The sequence below is a fragment of the Corvus kubaryi genome, unplaced genomic scaffold (genome assembly GCF_017639235.1).
Source record: "Corvus kubaryi isolate FWS band 111438036 unplaced genomic scaffold, C.kubaryi_AGA036_p1.0 37397, whole genome shotgun sequence".
Lineage (NCBI taxonomy): Eukaryota > Metazoa > Chordata > Aves > Passeriformes > Corvidae > Corvus > Corvus kubaryi.
In genome coordinates this window covers 4,551,191-4,568,010 of record NW_024581136.1, presented here as the reverse complement: position 1 = coordinate 4,568,010, position 16,820 = coordinate 4,551,191, and the positions used below count along the sequence as shown (strand labels likewise).

The 16,820-nt window shown below is 47.4% G+C and overlaps 1 protein-coding gene across 1 annotated transcript; it reads left to right on the top strand.

Moving 5' to 3' along the window:
- Window positions 1-10,097: 10,097 nt before the first annotated feature.
- LOC121671042 (putative coiled-coil domain-containing protein 195) lies at window positions 10,098-16,265 on the top strand. Its single transcript, XM_042042225.1, has 3 exons — window positions 10,098-10,355; window positions 11,773-12,034; window positions 15,010-16,265. Exons 1-3 carry the CDS (start codon window positions 10,100-10,102, stop codon window positions 15,140-15,142), a joined length of 651 nt encoding a protein of 216 aa, XP_041898159.1. The 5' UTR covers window positions 10,098-10,099; the 3' UTR covers window positions 15,143-16,265.
- The last annotated feature ends 555 nt before the right edge of the window (window positions 16,266-16,820 follow it).

Here is a 16,820-nt window from a genome sequence, read left to right as displayed (position 1 = left end):
CTGCAGCAGGGAGAGAAAACAAAAGCATTAGACCACGGATGGTCCCAGCGTTTGAGGGGAGAGGATAAAAGAAATGCAGGACTCATTGTGAGGCTGTAGGATGATTACAGGCACAGGGTTCGGCCCGTTACCATGATAAAATTCAGCAACCCAAACTTGGTAAGTCAGATGTGTAGCACTGGATCTCATACCCACCCTGTCCATGATGCTGTAGGAAAAGGCTCTTCATACAACTGCTGCTTTTTAAACTCATAGGATTATATGAGGTCTGCACTATTTTTTCTTTTCTACCACAAGCTCCACTTTGAGACTCCTTTTGTCTAGGGCAGCCACAAGATCACGATGCCTGTTCTTGGAGCTGAGGTTTTCTCCAGTAAATTATTTCACAGTCTATTCTTACACCTTTTCCTCCAGCTGGAGGAGGTTCATCCCCCTGGTGCTGTAGGCGAAGCTGATGAAAGATTCCTTTTCATCCAAGGAAGAAGATCTGCCTGTGCCAGACTCAAATTGAGCTTCTTTAAAAACTTTACAGAGTGCAAAAGAAATTATTCATGTTTGTTACTTAGTGGAAGCTATCTCAACACCCCAAAAGGAGTTGTGTTATACATATTTTATGTTTAATCACATCTTTAGTGACACCCAACCACAACCAAAGGCTTAAATTTCAATTAGAGGGAGATATATTAAATGTTTAATAGGAATCATTCCTTACAGGGTAATTATATCTTAACATTAACTGGAGAAATGTTATATTGGCAACATAATATTGATCTGAAGAGGAATATTAATTTTTTATTTTATTTTTGGATAATATCCAAATGAGAAATGGAAGGGGATGATCTATACCATGCATAGTCCAGACACACCGCCCCTGTGCTGGCCATCCATGGGCCTGGATCTGGGAAGAAGTGAAATTGCATCCATACATAGCTTTAAATGTGGATTTTTTGATCTCAGCATGAAAACTGTTGTCCCACATGTGCTGAGAAGCTCCAGGCTGGCCTTTTACGTCAGTTTGAAAGTTTTTTAAACTGGTAACTGACTACTCAATATTTCAGCTCCCAAGTAACATGGGAGGATGAATCTTCAAGACAGATGATCTATCAAGCATATCTGCTATGAACTTCAATGTGTTTACCAATTTTTAACAAGTTTGGTATGCATGCAAAAGATTTTTCCTGTAATATTTAGATTATCATAAAAATAATCAGCAATACACATTCACAACAAATAAAACCATGAAGTGAGCTCTGAACCTAGGCAGTTAAAATCAAAGGATGTTTAAATCAAATATGAAATGAGAACAAAGAAATAGGATTTGGAGGAAAGCCTTCAAAGATGCAGAAAAAGAAGAAAATTTTAATAACCAAACAAACTAGAATGCATTTCTCATTTAAGAGAATTGCTTTGAGATAAATTAAAACTAATCCAAGAGGCAAGGAACAGCCAAGCCCATGTAGAACTACGACCATGACCAGGAAGGACTTTCAGCTTCACCATTGCTGCATCCCCTCTGCTTTCACACGAGCTGCTTGGACAGGAACCACCAGGCACAAACCACCCCAGCCCCACACCAGTTTCCTGTTCCTTCTGCCACCACTTTGCTGTCTGGAAGCCACAGCTTCCAGCAGTGGGAAGGGGGTTTTTTTTAATTTTGTTTGAGGTATTTTTGCTTTTGCAGTAGCCCCAAGTGCACACATGCTGACAAGGAAGGGCAGGGTCCCACTCTGGTGAGCACACGCTGCAACAGCGGAGAGAAAACTTCCTGCGGGTCTTTTGGGCTGCCAAGGTGCCATGGGCCAGTTCCCTGCAGGAGAGAACCTGCTTGGCTTCAGCTCCCAGGTGAGCCTGTGATGGGAACAGCTGCTGTGCACCAGAGCAGAGCACGGCTCATGGGAGATCAAAGTGTGAACACAGAGTTTGCGGACAGTGGGTCGGGACTTCCCCAAGATCAGAAGTGCTGGAGCAGTGCAGTGTCCAAGCTGCCAGGGCTGGGACACTGGGATCACAAGGCCCCAGGATCGTTATCCCCTGCCTCGTCACAAACCCGGTCTTGTGGCCATTCACACAGTTCTGCTCCACTGCCTCCTTCAGGGCTGATCTCTCGTACTTCAAACACAGAATCCTTCTTACTGCAAAACACAACTGAAATTATTTGCTAACTAAAAATGAACAGAATAACTAATTTTAGTTGGGAAAAGCAGGGGGAACTTTGGAAAATGCCAACCTGATGCTTTTGTTTCAAAATTACTTAAATCAGGGATGTGCAGAGTTTGCTCCAAATGAGGCTGTGCCCTCCACACCAGCTCCCAGCGGGGCTGAGGCAGTCCCTGACAGACCAGGGTGGGCTCATGGCCAGTGGCAGGCCATGCAGACCCCAGCCTGGGTGCCCCCAGCTCTCCCTGCATGGGCCCTTCCAGCCCGTTTTTGTTTGCAGTCCACAGAGAGCAGCTCTGGGCAGCTGTCAGCTTGCTGGGCAGCTGGGGGAGGAAATGAGAACATTATTATTCTTTTCAAGAAAAGTCCAGCACAGTTCCTTGGTGAAATATTAGCTATGGAAAATATCAAGTAACTTTCCTACCTCCCACGCATGTGTTGGAGCATTTGGAGATGGGAAAAAGTAAAAGTACAGTGAAGCCAGCAGTGTTAGGGGAAAGCTGCCACAGCACATGGAGTATCAGGCCAAAAGAGTATTGAGTGGTTTTAAGGCAAAATGATAAAGAATTCATCTGGGAGAGCCTCCAGTAAGTGATGTGTGTATTTCACACTGCAGCCTCAAGATGCAAAAACATTGGCACCCAAGCAGTTCTGGCTCATGGCACTGTGGGAGGAGGTGCTGCAGGGAAGCTGTACCCAACAGAGGTTTGGGATCAACCCTGGGCATGTCTCATGCCTTTAAGAGCATCTCTGAGGCCCACTAAGGTGGGAGTCAGGGTAATGAGTGTCCTTTAAGCTGGGAGTCGTAGCCTACATGAGATATGTGCATGGTTTCTAAGGTTTCATTGAGTTGAAAATGTACGGTTATTTTTAGAAAATTCTCAGTAATGTAGAAGTGCTATCATAATTACTGGCACCTCTGTCCAGGTTGTTGAGGGTTTTTCATTACTCACTACAAACATCTCATCGTGAACAGCAGCAGGTTTCCTTTTTTCCTATTAATTACCCCCATCTTACAGAAGCTGCATTTTCAGTGTGCTTTTTAAGCTGTGCTATGTGCTGCTTTGGTAAGCTATAGTCACTCATTTTTGGTTAGGGCCAGCTGTAAGGGTGTTACTTACCCTGTGATATGTTTTTGTGACCTGCAAATTCCATGTGCTGTTCCCTGTAGTTCTGAGTCATGGTTTAGATGTCTTTGCACAGGTTGCCTCCAGTGGGATACCTTATAGCTACAGGGATTCACATATACTCACATTTTATATGGGGTGTTTTGCTTGGGAAAAGAAAGCTGAGTAAAAAATTATTAATTTTAGGATGGATTTTGTGCTTGGGGCTGCTCTGTAACCATGAGGCTCTCTCCCATGAGTGAGGGCTTGTTCTAATTTGAAAGTTATCATAAGCTCTGTGCAGGTAACTTTGGGCCCAGCTGCGAACTCATTATGAAAATCTCTAGCTGAGCATAAAGATTCTCTTGCATGAGGCATGGGTTTGTACTCTGTAGCATATGTTGTGCTTGCAGGGGGTAGCATAAAAGAGACTAGTTCTGATTATTCCACACTAATTTGAGGATCCATTTAAAGGGACAGAGACACAGAGCCTTGGAAATGCAACACGGAGACCTGAAGTGCTCTCTTAGAAGTTTGAAACATTTCTGTAGCCTTACTTCACGCCAGCCCAGTCCAAAACCATAGCCGAGGTTTTCAGATGTGACTCATGTATCTCAGTGTTTCTATTTCCCATTTTCAGGTTAAGCCTTGTTTTTCAAAAGTATTGAGCATCCCCTGCTGGAATTCAGACCCCTTTCATAAACCTTGAATGCTCAAAATCAAAGCTTCTTTTAATATGGGTCATGTGGGATTTTCTACACACATGTGGGAGTTAAGACACAGTCAGGCAAATGGTCCTTGCAAAAGGAAAAGGGTGCTTAACAGACATTAAGAAGTTAAACAATTACCTCGTAACACACTAATCAGGTAACTTTGCGCCATCATTACCTAATGAGATGTTGAAACCCGAGAATGCTTTACGCATATAATTGATTTTTGCCATCTTGCTTTGATTCTGGGAGCTTGTGCAGCTCACTCCCCAGAAAAGCCTCGTTGCACCCGCTGTGAGCTAGTCCCCACTCAGCCGTGGTTAAAAGGGAACGTTTAATTAGTCATGAGAGGAAGGCGAAGTCTCATTCAAGCAAGGAGAGCAGCCGGGTTCGCACTGGCTCACGCCCGGCTACACGTGAGGCTGGGGAGCGATTCCACGGGCTCTGCCCTTCCCGCTCCGCTTCTCCCCGAATGCTGCTGCTCGTGTCTGTGCCCCAAGGCAGCCCCCGGCCCATGTCCTCGTGTCCCATGTCCCCCTCCCGCTCAGCTGGAGCACTTCCTCTTCCCACTTCAATGTCAAGGACAGAGCTTTCCTGCAGACTTGTAGTTGCCTTCCTGGGCTCATCCTGCCAATCCGCTGGGTAACTGGCGCTCTGCCGGGAAGTTTCAGTCCGAGGGTGCTCAGAAAAGCGCTCTGTACAGAAGCGGCGTGTGCCGGACGCTGCTGGCGGTGTGCGACACGCGGGTGGCGCTCGGGGAGCGGGGCTGGCTCAGCCGGGGCACGGCTGGGCTGGGGGGGCAGGGGCATCGCGCCCCGCCTCGGGCAGCTTCGTGCGTGCTGCTCTGCGCTCCTGCAGAGCTCTGCCTGCAAAAGCACCATCTCAGCCCTTTTACACACGTGAAAAAGGAGTTTCCTTCCCAGGCTAGGTGGGTTGTGGTTCTGGGGGACACCTGCCTGCTGGCATGGCAGCACTGGCACCTCCCACATGGGTGTCGCAACACCAGCATACCTCAGCCTTGTCCTTCAGAAGGGGCTTGGGAATAGCAGGTTTCGGACGTGCGATAGGTAAGACCCAAACCCCACACTTTTCAGAATAAGAATGGGTATTTTTCGGCATTTGTATCTGTGGGAATGTACCAAAACAGGCCTTCAGGTTCCTCCGTTTGACTACAGAGTGGTGCCAGCTCAGAGGAGGGGAAGTACTCCCACAGCTAAAACCGGGGGTGCTCCAAACAGCCCTGTAAGTGAATCTAGTCAGTGAATGATTAGCTGATTGCCCTGGTGAAAGCCTGAAGCACTGCTGCAGAAACCGTCCCTGCCTTCGCTATGGCAGCTCAGCTCTGGCGAGGAGCCCAGGCTGGCCCGAGGAAGGAGCAGTGGCCCTGCAGGGACGGACCTCTTGGGTGCGTGAACACAGGCTGGGGACCCGGGCTGAGAGCAGCACCCTGCCCAGGGAGTGTGCCTCTGCGTCCCCTTGGAGCAGTTCCCACTCAGCCCGGTCAGCTCTGGACGCAGCAGGCTGCGGGGGCCAGCCTCCGGAATCCGGGAAACCAGAGGTCTGGCTCCTGGGTCCTTCCACAGGACCGCGGCAAAAGAGGCAGGCTCAGTTCTGGGTGAAATCCGGAAGGTTTATTGTGCCTCCTGACAAAACACGGCACCCTCCGGGGGTGCCCAAAAATGAACAACCTGGAGGCTTGTGCAAGAGGTTTTATGGAGGCGTGGCGACAAGGGAAGGATCACAAGAACAACCAATCAAAGGAAGGGAGGATGTGGTAGACAGGATAAAGGGCGCACAAGGGAACCAATCATAGGAGAAGAAGGGAGGGACCCTTTCCCCATGGCCAATCACTTGACGCTTCTGCCAGAACTTTCTAGAGGCTTGGGAGGAGTGCCGGAGTGATTGGCAGGGTCCAGGGAGGAGACCAAGATGGCACATAGGGCAATTAACATGAAACTGGGAGGGTACAAACTGGGTTGTCACAATAATACAAATCCAAGGGGAGACCCGGACTAAACCAAACAGAAAGACACTCCCACAGGAGTGCATGGCCAGGGAACTGCATTAAACACAGATATGACCAGCAAACTTGAGAGACTGGGCCATTTGTCCAATTATTAGAACATTTCTAATTTCTGCTGTAAAATCTACTCTGTCAAATCCTTTCCTCACACGAAGGATGCATTTCTTTACGTGGATGAGCATTTGCAGATGAAATCTGTCCAAAGCAAGATGTGGCCTGGCCTGGCAGAGCAGCACCTCTGGGGACACTGATGTGGCTGCCAGCATGCTGGGCTCAGGTGAGCAAGGGCCTTGCAGACCATGCTGCGTCTCCCACTGCATTCAAGCTATTATTTGAGTGCTCAGAAGAAAATGCATTCAAGTTGAGCATCTTAAACCTGCTGCATCTTAAACCTCAGGCCATAGGATAGGCCAAGTAAAGCATAGGGATAATTTAAATGCATAAAGGTCTAAATGTCTCAACTTGGAGAAGAATGAAAGGGGAGAAATGAAAATTGGAAAAAAATATGTTTGCTTCTTAAATTTACTGTTTACCTCTTAGTTTACCATTTAAATGGAGACACCACTGAGAGAAGGCCAATATGGGATCCAATTTGGACATTACACCTATTCAGTCCTTTCAGATGTACAGAAGGAAAATTATTAGAAGTGTGTCAGCAAAGCAGAATCAGCACACAAAAAACTGTCTTTTTGTTAATTTTTAAATCCACTGAAATATTCTTTTTTTACCTCCTTAAGTTGTACAGCCAGATTCGGAAGAGAATTAGGCTCTTTTGCACCACAATGATGCTTTAAACATGTCAAAGTCAGAAATCAAGCAAGGACTCAGGGCACAGCACTGTTCTTGCACAATGAGAATTGGAAGAGTTTGGCGTTGACCCTGACCAGAGCTGCTGTTATGCTTTTGCTTGGTAATTTTTTATAGGATGCATAAATCCAGTGCTGCTGACTTTTGAGGCTGATTAACAGCAAACCTTCCCTGGAGACTTCAGCCCTGACAGAGATCTGGGCTTCAGGTTTGGTGCTGGAGTGATGGACCTGTGAGCTCTTCTATTCCCAAAGGTTTCCTGTGGGGGCAGACGGGCTGCTGTGCTTCTCCTCCATCCTGTCCCAGAGAGGCTGGAGATGCCATGTCAGTACTTGTGCTCTGCTGGTCGGATTTATCCCCAGAGAAGGGAGGCTCTGTCTTTTTGCACAGGGACTCCCGTGCCACTGGGAGGCAGGACACATCTCCAGCTGCAGCATGTCATAGAAAACATCCACACACCTGCAGCTGATGGATTTCCCAGAACAAAATGTTGTGGTATGCTAAGAAGAAATCATCATGCAATGAGTAGCAATGAATGAGTCCTTTTTGATTTTTTTGTCTCTCTAACCTCAGGGGAGCAAGAGGGATTTGGCAAGTGAGACGTCTACAAAAACTGTTCAGCAGTGGTGGTAGCTGTGCAGGTGCTGTTTCCTGCCGGTCGCAGTTTTCACACTGTCCCCTTACTGCTCTCAGTGCAGCCCTTCCCCAGGAAGCCCCTGCAGCAGCCATGCACACACAGCACACGTCACCGTGCTGGGCAGGGGAGAATAAAGAGCTGAGCTCCCCACAGTTTGGATGAAGATGCTCCACAAGGTCTCTGTGTTTTGTTTACAGGTTTTCTGCTGCAGTACTATTTGTTATGCAATTTGTACAGTCCACTGAGACAGAGTTCATGCACCAGCAGCCACACAGAGATATTGCTATGGGGCTCCTCGAGCCCAACAGCTGCCAGAAGATCTGTGTTTGGTTATTCTTCTTAGCTGAGAGTTTCGGATATGACTGAGGGTGAAAACAATTTTACCCAGGTCTGTATCCTACCAAGCACAACTTGCCAAAGCTTCTCAGGTGTGAGAAAGTGCCCTCTCTGTTAAAAGATTTGGAGTGTTTTATAACAAAAACCACACATCTAGAGGTGTCTGCAGGAGGCTCAGGAAGGCACACTGAAGATACACTTGGCCAAAATCTGCAGCCTGCCAGTGTGTCATGGCTAGGAGGCTCCCAGCATGTTTCCCACCCATGGCACACAGAGCAGCAACATCCAGGAGCTGTCGGGGTAAGCACACGTCTTGGACCCCACTGAATTTACAAAAACCAAGGTTGGGTGCATGGAGCTCTTTTTGATGACAGGGAACACACTGGTCAGCCCAGTGGCAAAGGCAGCTTTGCCAGGTTTCCACTGTCCAAAACTCCTGAGTCATCTGGCCCTAGCAGCAGGAGCAGCTGTTCGAGGTTACAAGACAAAAGTCATTTCCTCAGACATTTCTGGTGCATCAAAAGGTCTATGCCTGCTCCAACGTGGTTCCAGAGGAGCAGCAGGCATGTGATGACAGGAGCAGATATGTTCAACTACAGCTGGGATAAGCCAATTGCTGAGCTGGTAAGCACCCCCTGCCCAGCCAAACCCGCCAGCTGCAGCATCAGCGGCAATGTTATAATTACGCGTAGGTGCTGTCACTGCTCCAGTGCCTGGGCTGTTTGCTGGAGAAATAGACCCATAATGCTCCCTATAGATTGGCCCCTGCATAGGGGCACCTACACTGTTATTTAAGCCTGGGCCCAAGCCCACGTCAAATGCATGGGTGCTGTGGGCTTCATCTGCAGCCTAAGAACTCACATTTGTTTCACCTCTCTGCATGCAGCCTGAACCATGCAGAGCCCTCTGGAGAGGTTCCCAGGAGGTGACAGCAGGGCTGCCAGTGACTCTTGTGGCTCCCAGTGCCCAGCCTTATGCCTGTGTCCCTGGGAAAATCAGCACAGGTGTGTATTCCTGCAGCAAGTCCTAGCTGCCCTTGCTACACAAGGCACATGGCTCTAAGTCAGGGGGGCAGTGAGCACAGTGAGGCCTATGGGAACTACTTTGCCCTTGTGAAGCACTTTTTGAGGATGCTGCTCCAAGAAGGCAGCACTGCTCACATGGGGGCATGCCCTCACTCCCATCCCTGGTTTTGTCTCAATTCCAGCAGTTTCTGTCCAATTTCCCTGTAGCTGCTTGGCAGCAGCACCTCCCCATGGACCCGGTGGCTTCCTCACAACAGCCCTTCTGACACCTTTGGAAAAAGTAAAACTGAGTCGTCTCATGTTTGAAGCATCTCACAACAATTTTCCTTTCTTTCCCCAGCCTCCAGCAGCAGAGTGGGAAAATGCACACAGCTGAAAAGTCTTTTTTTCCTCTCTCAGAGATTCGTGAGTCACTGTTGAGCTGTTGGGAAGTGAATGGCCTCAAAGCAAAAGGTGTGTTAAATTATTTCCCTGTTGACTTTCTGGCATTCTCTGTATTTTGAAGTAGGTTTTGAGGAGCGGGAAGACTGCTCCATGTTTTTTCATCTTGCTGCCAGCAGAAAGATGGCTTTAGGGACTAGGTGGTGAGAGAAATACAGAGGATTGTGTTTCTTTTGCTAATGCAAGAATCATGCCTGGTCTGTCTCTTGTTACACTCCTGGGATACTCATGCAGGCGCTCCACTCCAGCAAGCCTCCCTGGGTGCCCAGAGAGGGCTGCTGCAGCCTTGCAGGAGAGCTTTGGCATACCTGCTTGTCCATCACAGCTGTTGGCATATGTTGTTAATAGCGGGGTTCTTGCACCGTATCAGCTTTCATCTAGAAATTTAATTTTCCTGTGAGAAATTGCTAATTCTGGAATTGAAATTCCAGATGCACAGAGCCTGCGTTAAGGGAGAGTTGAATTGCTGCCCAGCAAAGGGTGACCCTCTCTCTGTGCCATGGAAATGATCCCTGGCCTTTTTGGGCAAACCAAAGGAAATGGGCTCTGTCCTCCTCGGCCATGCGGAGAAAACCAAGAGGCAGGCGAGGGGCGGGCGGGTTTTCTCTGGGGCAGCGATGCCGTGTTGACAGTGATTTGTGCGGGGGGGACAGGCCAGCTCTGCTCTGAAACGCGAGCCCCCGAATGAATAAATCATGGTCCTCTCTTAGCAACTTGACGGCTCGGTCCAGCCCTCGCAGCCCGGGATCTGGCCCGTGCGGGGAGGGACTCCCAGTGTCCAGGAGCTTTTAAGGGCAGGGTCTGCCCGCGGCCGGCTGCGGAGCCCCTCTGCAGGGCAGGGGCTCTGGCGGGGCGGCATGGAGGGGAACACGCACCTCCTGCAGGTCATCCGCAAGATGCGCTCCCAAATCAATAGGCTGGAGAGGGAAAACAGGGCGCTGAAGGGAGAGCTGCAGGGCTGCAGGCAGAGAGCTGTGCCGGCGGAGAGAGGGGCGGCAGGAGCAGATGGGAACGACGTGAGGAGCCTCGCCATTGATGGGGAAGGACCGGCTGCATCTCCAGCATCCCTGCAGGGAAGCGCCACGGCCGCTCCAGCGCCGAGCGAGCAGACAGGTACTGTGTGGGGCTGTCCATGGCACCCCGGTACTGCCCATGCAGGGTCTGCCAGCCCGGCTGTGCCCTGTCTGCAGGGAAGGGAGATGAGCTGCTAGCCGGCTGCCTGGTTAACTCCATGGAATTGCTCTGGCCTCGTTCTGTGTTCACACCAAACACGCCAGCGCTGCGTGTCTTGCTCTGTGGGCTTTTTAGGGTGCATCCTCCTTGCTGAGCTTAGCGGAGTGTTTTGCCGCTGCTCAAAGGATTCAGCTGAAAGGATTCAACTCAGAGTTCAGTTTGCTTAAGCAGAATTTGACTTTCTTCTTTGGGTTTTCGCAGGCATGGACTCTCCTCCACATGCCTATTCCAGGAAGAAAAGGGCCAACACTTGTAACCATGCCATAACCCATCCTGCCTTAGTAAAAAATGAGAAAAATGCTACAAGTAGTAACAAATAATACTGGGTTGGCTGCATACATCATGCCAGATGTGCAGTTTATTTTTGCTGATAATGCAGTTAGTTCTTGCTGAGGCAGAGATGGGTCAAGATATAGGAATACATTCTCTTCACAAGTGTATCAGAGGAGAAAAATGGAAATATTCCTCAATTACAGAAATCTGGTTGGGATTTCTGGAGGAATTAATGAAGCAGGAATTAGAACAAAATGTTACTTGGTGAGAAGTATCGGAGAAATGGCCCCACAAGTTTTCATGGAGACAAATCTTTGTGAAGGAGTAAGATGAGAAGCTGACCGGCACCAGTGGATCTACGTGCAGCCAGAGGGGTGCTGTGAGGGAATAGTGCCTGTTGCCAACCCCACTGACCCAGTGGCCACATTACCTGCCTGGAGGCCTCAGACAGGGGCTACTGGTGGCTATGGATGTTGTCATCTTGGGAATAGCTCCATGGTCTTTTGGCAAGTCGGAAAGTTAGTGCCCTCTAACCCTGTGGTTCTTCCTCTCCAGCTGCCTTCTAGGGCAAAGGGTAGGACCTAGAGAGGCTGTCTGGCCTCCTCTGCCTCTCAGCTTCACCACATGCAAAATGTTTTTGAGCCTCAAAAAAGTGATTAAAAATAGAATGATAGATCATTTGGGGTTGGAAGGGACCTTAAACATCATCTAGTTTGAACAACCCTGCCATGGGCAGGGACACCTTCCACTAGACCAGGTTGCTCAAAGACTCATTCTTCCTGGCCTTGGACATTTCCAGGGATGGGGCACCCACAACTTCTCTGGGCAACATGTTCCAGTGTCTCACTTCCTAAAATCTCATGTCCCCTCTTTTAGCTTAAAACTGCACCCCCTTGTTCTATCACTATCTGCCCATGTAAAAAGTTGCTCTCCAAAAATACATTGAGGATACCTGAATTGTTGTAATGATATTGTTATTGTTATTATTATTATTTCTAGCTCTGCTTTTTTTTCTGCTCCTCAGATACTGCCATGACTGTGAGACGCTACCCCACTGTCTCCCCAGCTCCTGCTCCTTCCGGCACAAGGTCCTACTGGGCTGGCAGGAAGCCTCCAAGCCATGGGCTCCTGGAGGTGCCAGACAGTGCCCAGCCACCAGCCCCTCCTGCTGCAGCACAGCTCAGCAGGGAAGAGGAGAAAGGGCTTGAACCATCACCAGCCAGTTGTCTCTCCTACAGCCACTCCAGCAACATGAAGCTGTTTCAGGAGCACATCTGCAAGTGCAGGTAGGTTTGGTTTGCCTTCACAGCATCACCAGCCTGGGCTGGTCATGGGTTTCACCAAATAAGGTATATGGACTTTGCTCTGGGTTTTAGTATGTTATCACCAAAATTGTTGTTTGAATGTATACGGGCCCTGAGCAGACTGGAGACCTCTTTTGAGGAAGTTGTCCTTCTCCTCCCTGAAATGCGTGAGGTTCGGCAATGGTAGCAGGTTAAATTTGCTATAGAAAGGAGAGGCTGAGGGAGAGAGAAAGAGGTTGAAATCTTTGCTCTGTTAAAGCCAGGCAGGGTTTTGCAGATTGATGTGTTGTTCTGACAAGCTAAGCTTGAAAGGGTTTCTTAAACTTTGAACAGAAAGCATGGAAGTACCAAGGAACTCTGCACTATGCCTTTAGAAGTGTGATTACTGCGGGTCATGGATTTAGTTGTACTGTATCATATATCCCCTGTAACTGAAGCATTACAAGTTAATGCTTTCAGCCCTGAAAAAAGTAGTCTCAGGACAGCTTCTAAATTAAGTGAAATGGCTGCTGGACCAGCCCTGAGTGTCTCTGCTCATTGACAAGAAGCTTTCCAGCACAGGACGACAACCACCCATGGAACCAGCAGTAATGAGACAGTGATACATGATAGCCCAGCCACATCCTGTTGCTGATACATCCACCTTCGGAATTCATGCTGATTCCCGGGTTCAGCTCAATCATCCCGCGCTGAAAAGGAAAATAATCCAAATGGCCTCGTGTTTAATCAGGGAGAAGTCCATGGCTCTGCCCACCTGACCATGCATTATTACAGCTGGTTGGTGGGGTCCGAGGCTGTGACCCAGGAAGAGATGACCGGTCCGGGGAGATGGTCCTGAAAGGAATCACCTTCCCGCGGCCCGGTGTCTTCCTCTCAGCTGCTGGCAGAGGAGCCCTTGCAGAAGCTATCAGCTCTTTAGTGATTATCAGCTCGTGATTTCAGCTCAGCTCTGCAGGGCAGCCTCTAGGCCAAACCAGACCGGAGAGAGAGGCGAGAGGACCCGTGTGGCTGGTTCCGCACGAAGGTAGCTTTATTGTGGGTTCCCTCCGGCAAAGGAAAGAGTCAGGGATGAGTTCTCTCCCCTACAGAGGCGAGCTGGTCGTCTTTTATAGGGATACAGGGGATCAGCAAGGGGCCCAATGGATTACAGAGGGTCTGGGATAGACCGATGGGTTACAGAACGATCTGCATAGGGTCTCCCAAAGGATTGTGGGTCTACTTTTCCTCACCATGATTCAAAAGTCCTTTCCAGGGAGTCCTGCTGGGCGATTGCAAAATCTCTTATCTCAGCAGACATCCCTCCAGGGCAGTGGCTGGGCATATCCCACAATGCATGTCCTGGGGCAGGACTCCAGCGGCCACCCCGGGAGCTGACACCTGCTGTGGGTTGTGTCACCTGTGTGGAGGTAACTGTGAATGGCACATCACAACAGCTTTAATTCTGTCCCCCTAAATCCTCAGAGCAGACCAGTGCCCAGCCCCTTGCACTCTCTGTGCAAAGCTGATTTGGGGCCCAGCTCCTCCCTGAGAGGCTGCAGGGGACAATGAGGCCAAGCTTTGAGAGGCACCTGGGTTTTCTTGTAAGGATGTTTCAGGGTCAGATGTTTTACAGCAGTTAGGTACCTAAATTTAGTCCCTGGAAGGGAACTCGTGTTGTGTTCCAGAGCACCCTGACCCTGTAACTCTGGATTTCTGTGCACACTCCACTGGGTCAGGGAAACTCAAGACTCATGGTGCTCATGAATGCTTCCAGGGGGTTTGCCCTCCAGCCAGCTCACGTGGAAGGTGTGCGTGGTTGGAAACACAGGGGCAGCGTGCAGGAACGGGGTGGCAGTGGCAAATACTGCTGCTTGCTCATGAGGGGAAAGAACTTTCAAAGCAATCAAAATAGCAGCACAGATCTGTTACATCAAATGCCTGGGGACCTACCGGGTGCCCATGGCCAAACGACAGAGCTGATGATTTTATCACTGTCTTAGAGCTGCCTTGCCAAGCTGAACAGTGACTCGTGCACTCACTGCTGGCTGCTTCAGGAGGAGAAATGGCTGTGGAAAGAGCTTTTCACCTAACCCCTTCAGAAGGCTGGTTGATCTCCTGAAGCATGAAGCTTTGTGTTTCTTACACCAAAACAAAATTTAATATCTTTTATGGTCTTAATGGTGGATGCTTCTGTTATATACCCAAATGTCTGACATGGACACCAATCTTAGCTTTTCACTAGTAAGAAAATTTCTAGCAATTAGTTCAGCAAGCTTATTAAGCTTAATTTTTTACAAGGATGACATTTTTGCTTCCCAGCATGCTGGTTCATGTCAGGTTTTCCTATTCTTTGTTTATTGTAGCTTCCTCACATTTTGCTCCAAAGCTATAATCCTGTATGTGATATGAATATTTTTGCTTTAATTCTGTAGAAGTATCACCTTGAATTTATATAGAGTGCAGTTGCATCCAAGTAATAAAAAACCAGCACTGCTAACAAATCATCTGTAATTTGCATGTCTAAAATAATTTAATTCATATATGCTAAAGCATTATTTCTACCAAGGGATTCCCACTGTGTTTGGTAAATGGAAAAAACCATTAAATATTTAAATACAGGATAAGAGAGGCTGAGAACTCTTTTCAGGGCTATTATACTAAAATTACTGAAGGGTCTCTGTGGGTGCACGCACACCCCCAGGGTTCTGTGCACACACAGCTTTGTACACACAGGGCAGGCAGTGACAGAGAGAAGTGAGACTCAATGGGAAATGGCAGATGCTTCCAGCAGACAGGACCATGATCGTCCTTTGGGATGACCATGTGAATGGCATGAAATCCTGCCTCCAGCAGCATGCAAGGGTTGAAAGCATTTACTTTTTGCTTGCTGAGTTGCTGTTTTGTTGGGTTTTTTTTTACTTTCTCTGCATGTTTTATACATTTGTAATCCTCATAATGATTTCTTATTTTTTCTCCAGGGGTAAAGTAAAGGCTGTGAGTTTCCTCTTACCAATGGATATGTCAGCATTTGCTGAAAAGCAAGGTTCTCTCAAAAGTCCACAAAATCAGAGCACAAAACATCTAATGACCATCACTGAAAAGGATATGTGAGCTGGTGAATTTTTAAAGGCCCATTGATCCCTGAGAGAAATTGGCCTTAAATGATAGCTGTGTGTCAGGTTCCTCTCCTGCAAAACGCTTTGGAAGGATGCCCACAGAGCATCACTCAGCCGTGTTTCGGGTCACTGGCCCAATGTTCAGCACGGCAATGGAAGCCACGACAAAGCCAGCTGGAAGCCCAGACACTGATGAAACCACAGAAAGCAAAGGTACCTCCACAAAGTGCTTCTGTGCAATGTGTCTCAAGGACCCCTTGCCTTAGGACTGATGTGAACAGGGTGTTGAAGCTGGGTTTGGTGTGTTTGTCACAAAAAAGCAGAAACTGTGCCACTGCTTGTGTTTGCTGATTCCCTTGACAGAAAGGTGTCTGATGCAAATGACAAAATAAGAATTATCAAAGAGCCTGTGAGGTTTTCTCTGTAGGTAAAGCTTTCAAACTTCACAGTACTAATAAAACAAAGTTAAGGAGGTGTTACAGAGTCAGTTAACGTTGCCCTGAATTTCTGCAAAGCTTGGCAACGAGTATATTTCCTTTTGGAGTTCACCTCTAACAGAGCACAGGAGAGTAAGTACATATTGGTATGAAAATGTGACTACAAATCTGCTTCCAACTTGTTGTTCTCATCCAGCTGGAGACTGAAGGCTGGACACCAAGTCAAAATAGGAAGGACGGTGAATATCAGAATTTTTCAGGAATGGCTTCTCAGCACAGCTCAGACCAAAAATCATTAGCAGAAATTCAGCAAGCAGGTGCAAAATAAATGTGAGAGAGAACTACAGACAGCTTGTAAAAAATGAGCAGTGCTTGTTAGTCTAGTCATATGAGTAAAGATAGCGTTCCATGTGTTATTTTGATTACAACTATTTAAGGAATCAAAATACTTCACACTTCTTTATGTACAGGAAGCATTTATGATTGAATATTGTGTAGAGAATGCATGAATAGTAGATGTTTGTACAGATAACTTTAAGGAAGATTTTCATCTCACTGTCTACTCCTAAAGTTTTGAATTTTCTAAGGTGAAAGCAGAGACTTGGTGTAAAAAAATCCCCTCTGGATTTTCCATTATGTTGTATACTTCTATGAAAATCTGTGTTCCTTTTTTGTTTTGAATTTCACTACGGTATTTTATATTCAAATATACTTTTAATATATTCTTACCATTGAAGTAATAATTTCAATTTCACAGCTATTTAATTTGTGTATTTTTATGTTCAGCTTGGATCCATACAGAGTTGCATTGTAATGTCAGAAGTAATGAATCAATGACTTCTGGCAAATGAGGTTCCAGTTTGGAAAGTTTAGTTAAACAGGCCATTTTAGAAGGCTTTACAGGGAAGTGCTTTTCAAATGTTTTAAGGAAAGCATAATTTTTGGGAACTAAACACTGCATATGTGTTCAGTTAAGCACCTAAATCCAGTTGTTTTCACTTAGGAAAGTAACAAAAGTCTTTGAAAAATCTGGTCCCTGGACCTTTAAGGTACCCAAACTTTTACAGTTAAGGTTTTAACACCAGATTTAATGGGGTTTGGGAATCCATATGCTTTAGAAAGCTTTCAAAATCTCAACTTTAAATTTTTCTAAGCTTCAGCTTCCATGAAGCAGCAGTTCTCTTCTCTCACCCTTTTTGTGTCAATTCACTGTATATACATGAGTGACACAAAGAC

Excerpts from the sequence above, each read along its gene's own strand:
- LOC121671042 (XM_042042225.1), top strand. The coding sequence starts at position 10,100 with ATGGAGGGGAACACGCACCTCCTGCAGGTCATCCGCAAGATGCGCTCC. Across the intron at positions 10,356-11,772 it reads AGCGCCGAGCGAGCAGACAG|ATACTGCCATGACTGTGAGA; the intron begins GTACTGTGTGGG and ends TCTGCTCCTCAG. Across the intron at positions 12,035-15,009 it reads GAGCACATCTGCAAGTGCAG|GGGTAAAGTAAAGGCTGTGA; the intron begins GTAGGTTTGGTT and ends TTTTTTCTCCAG.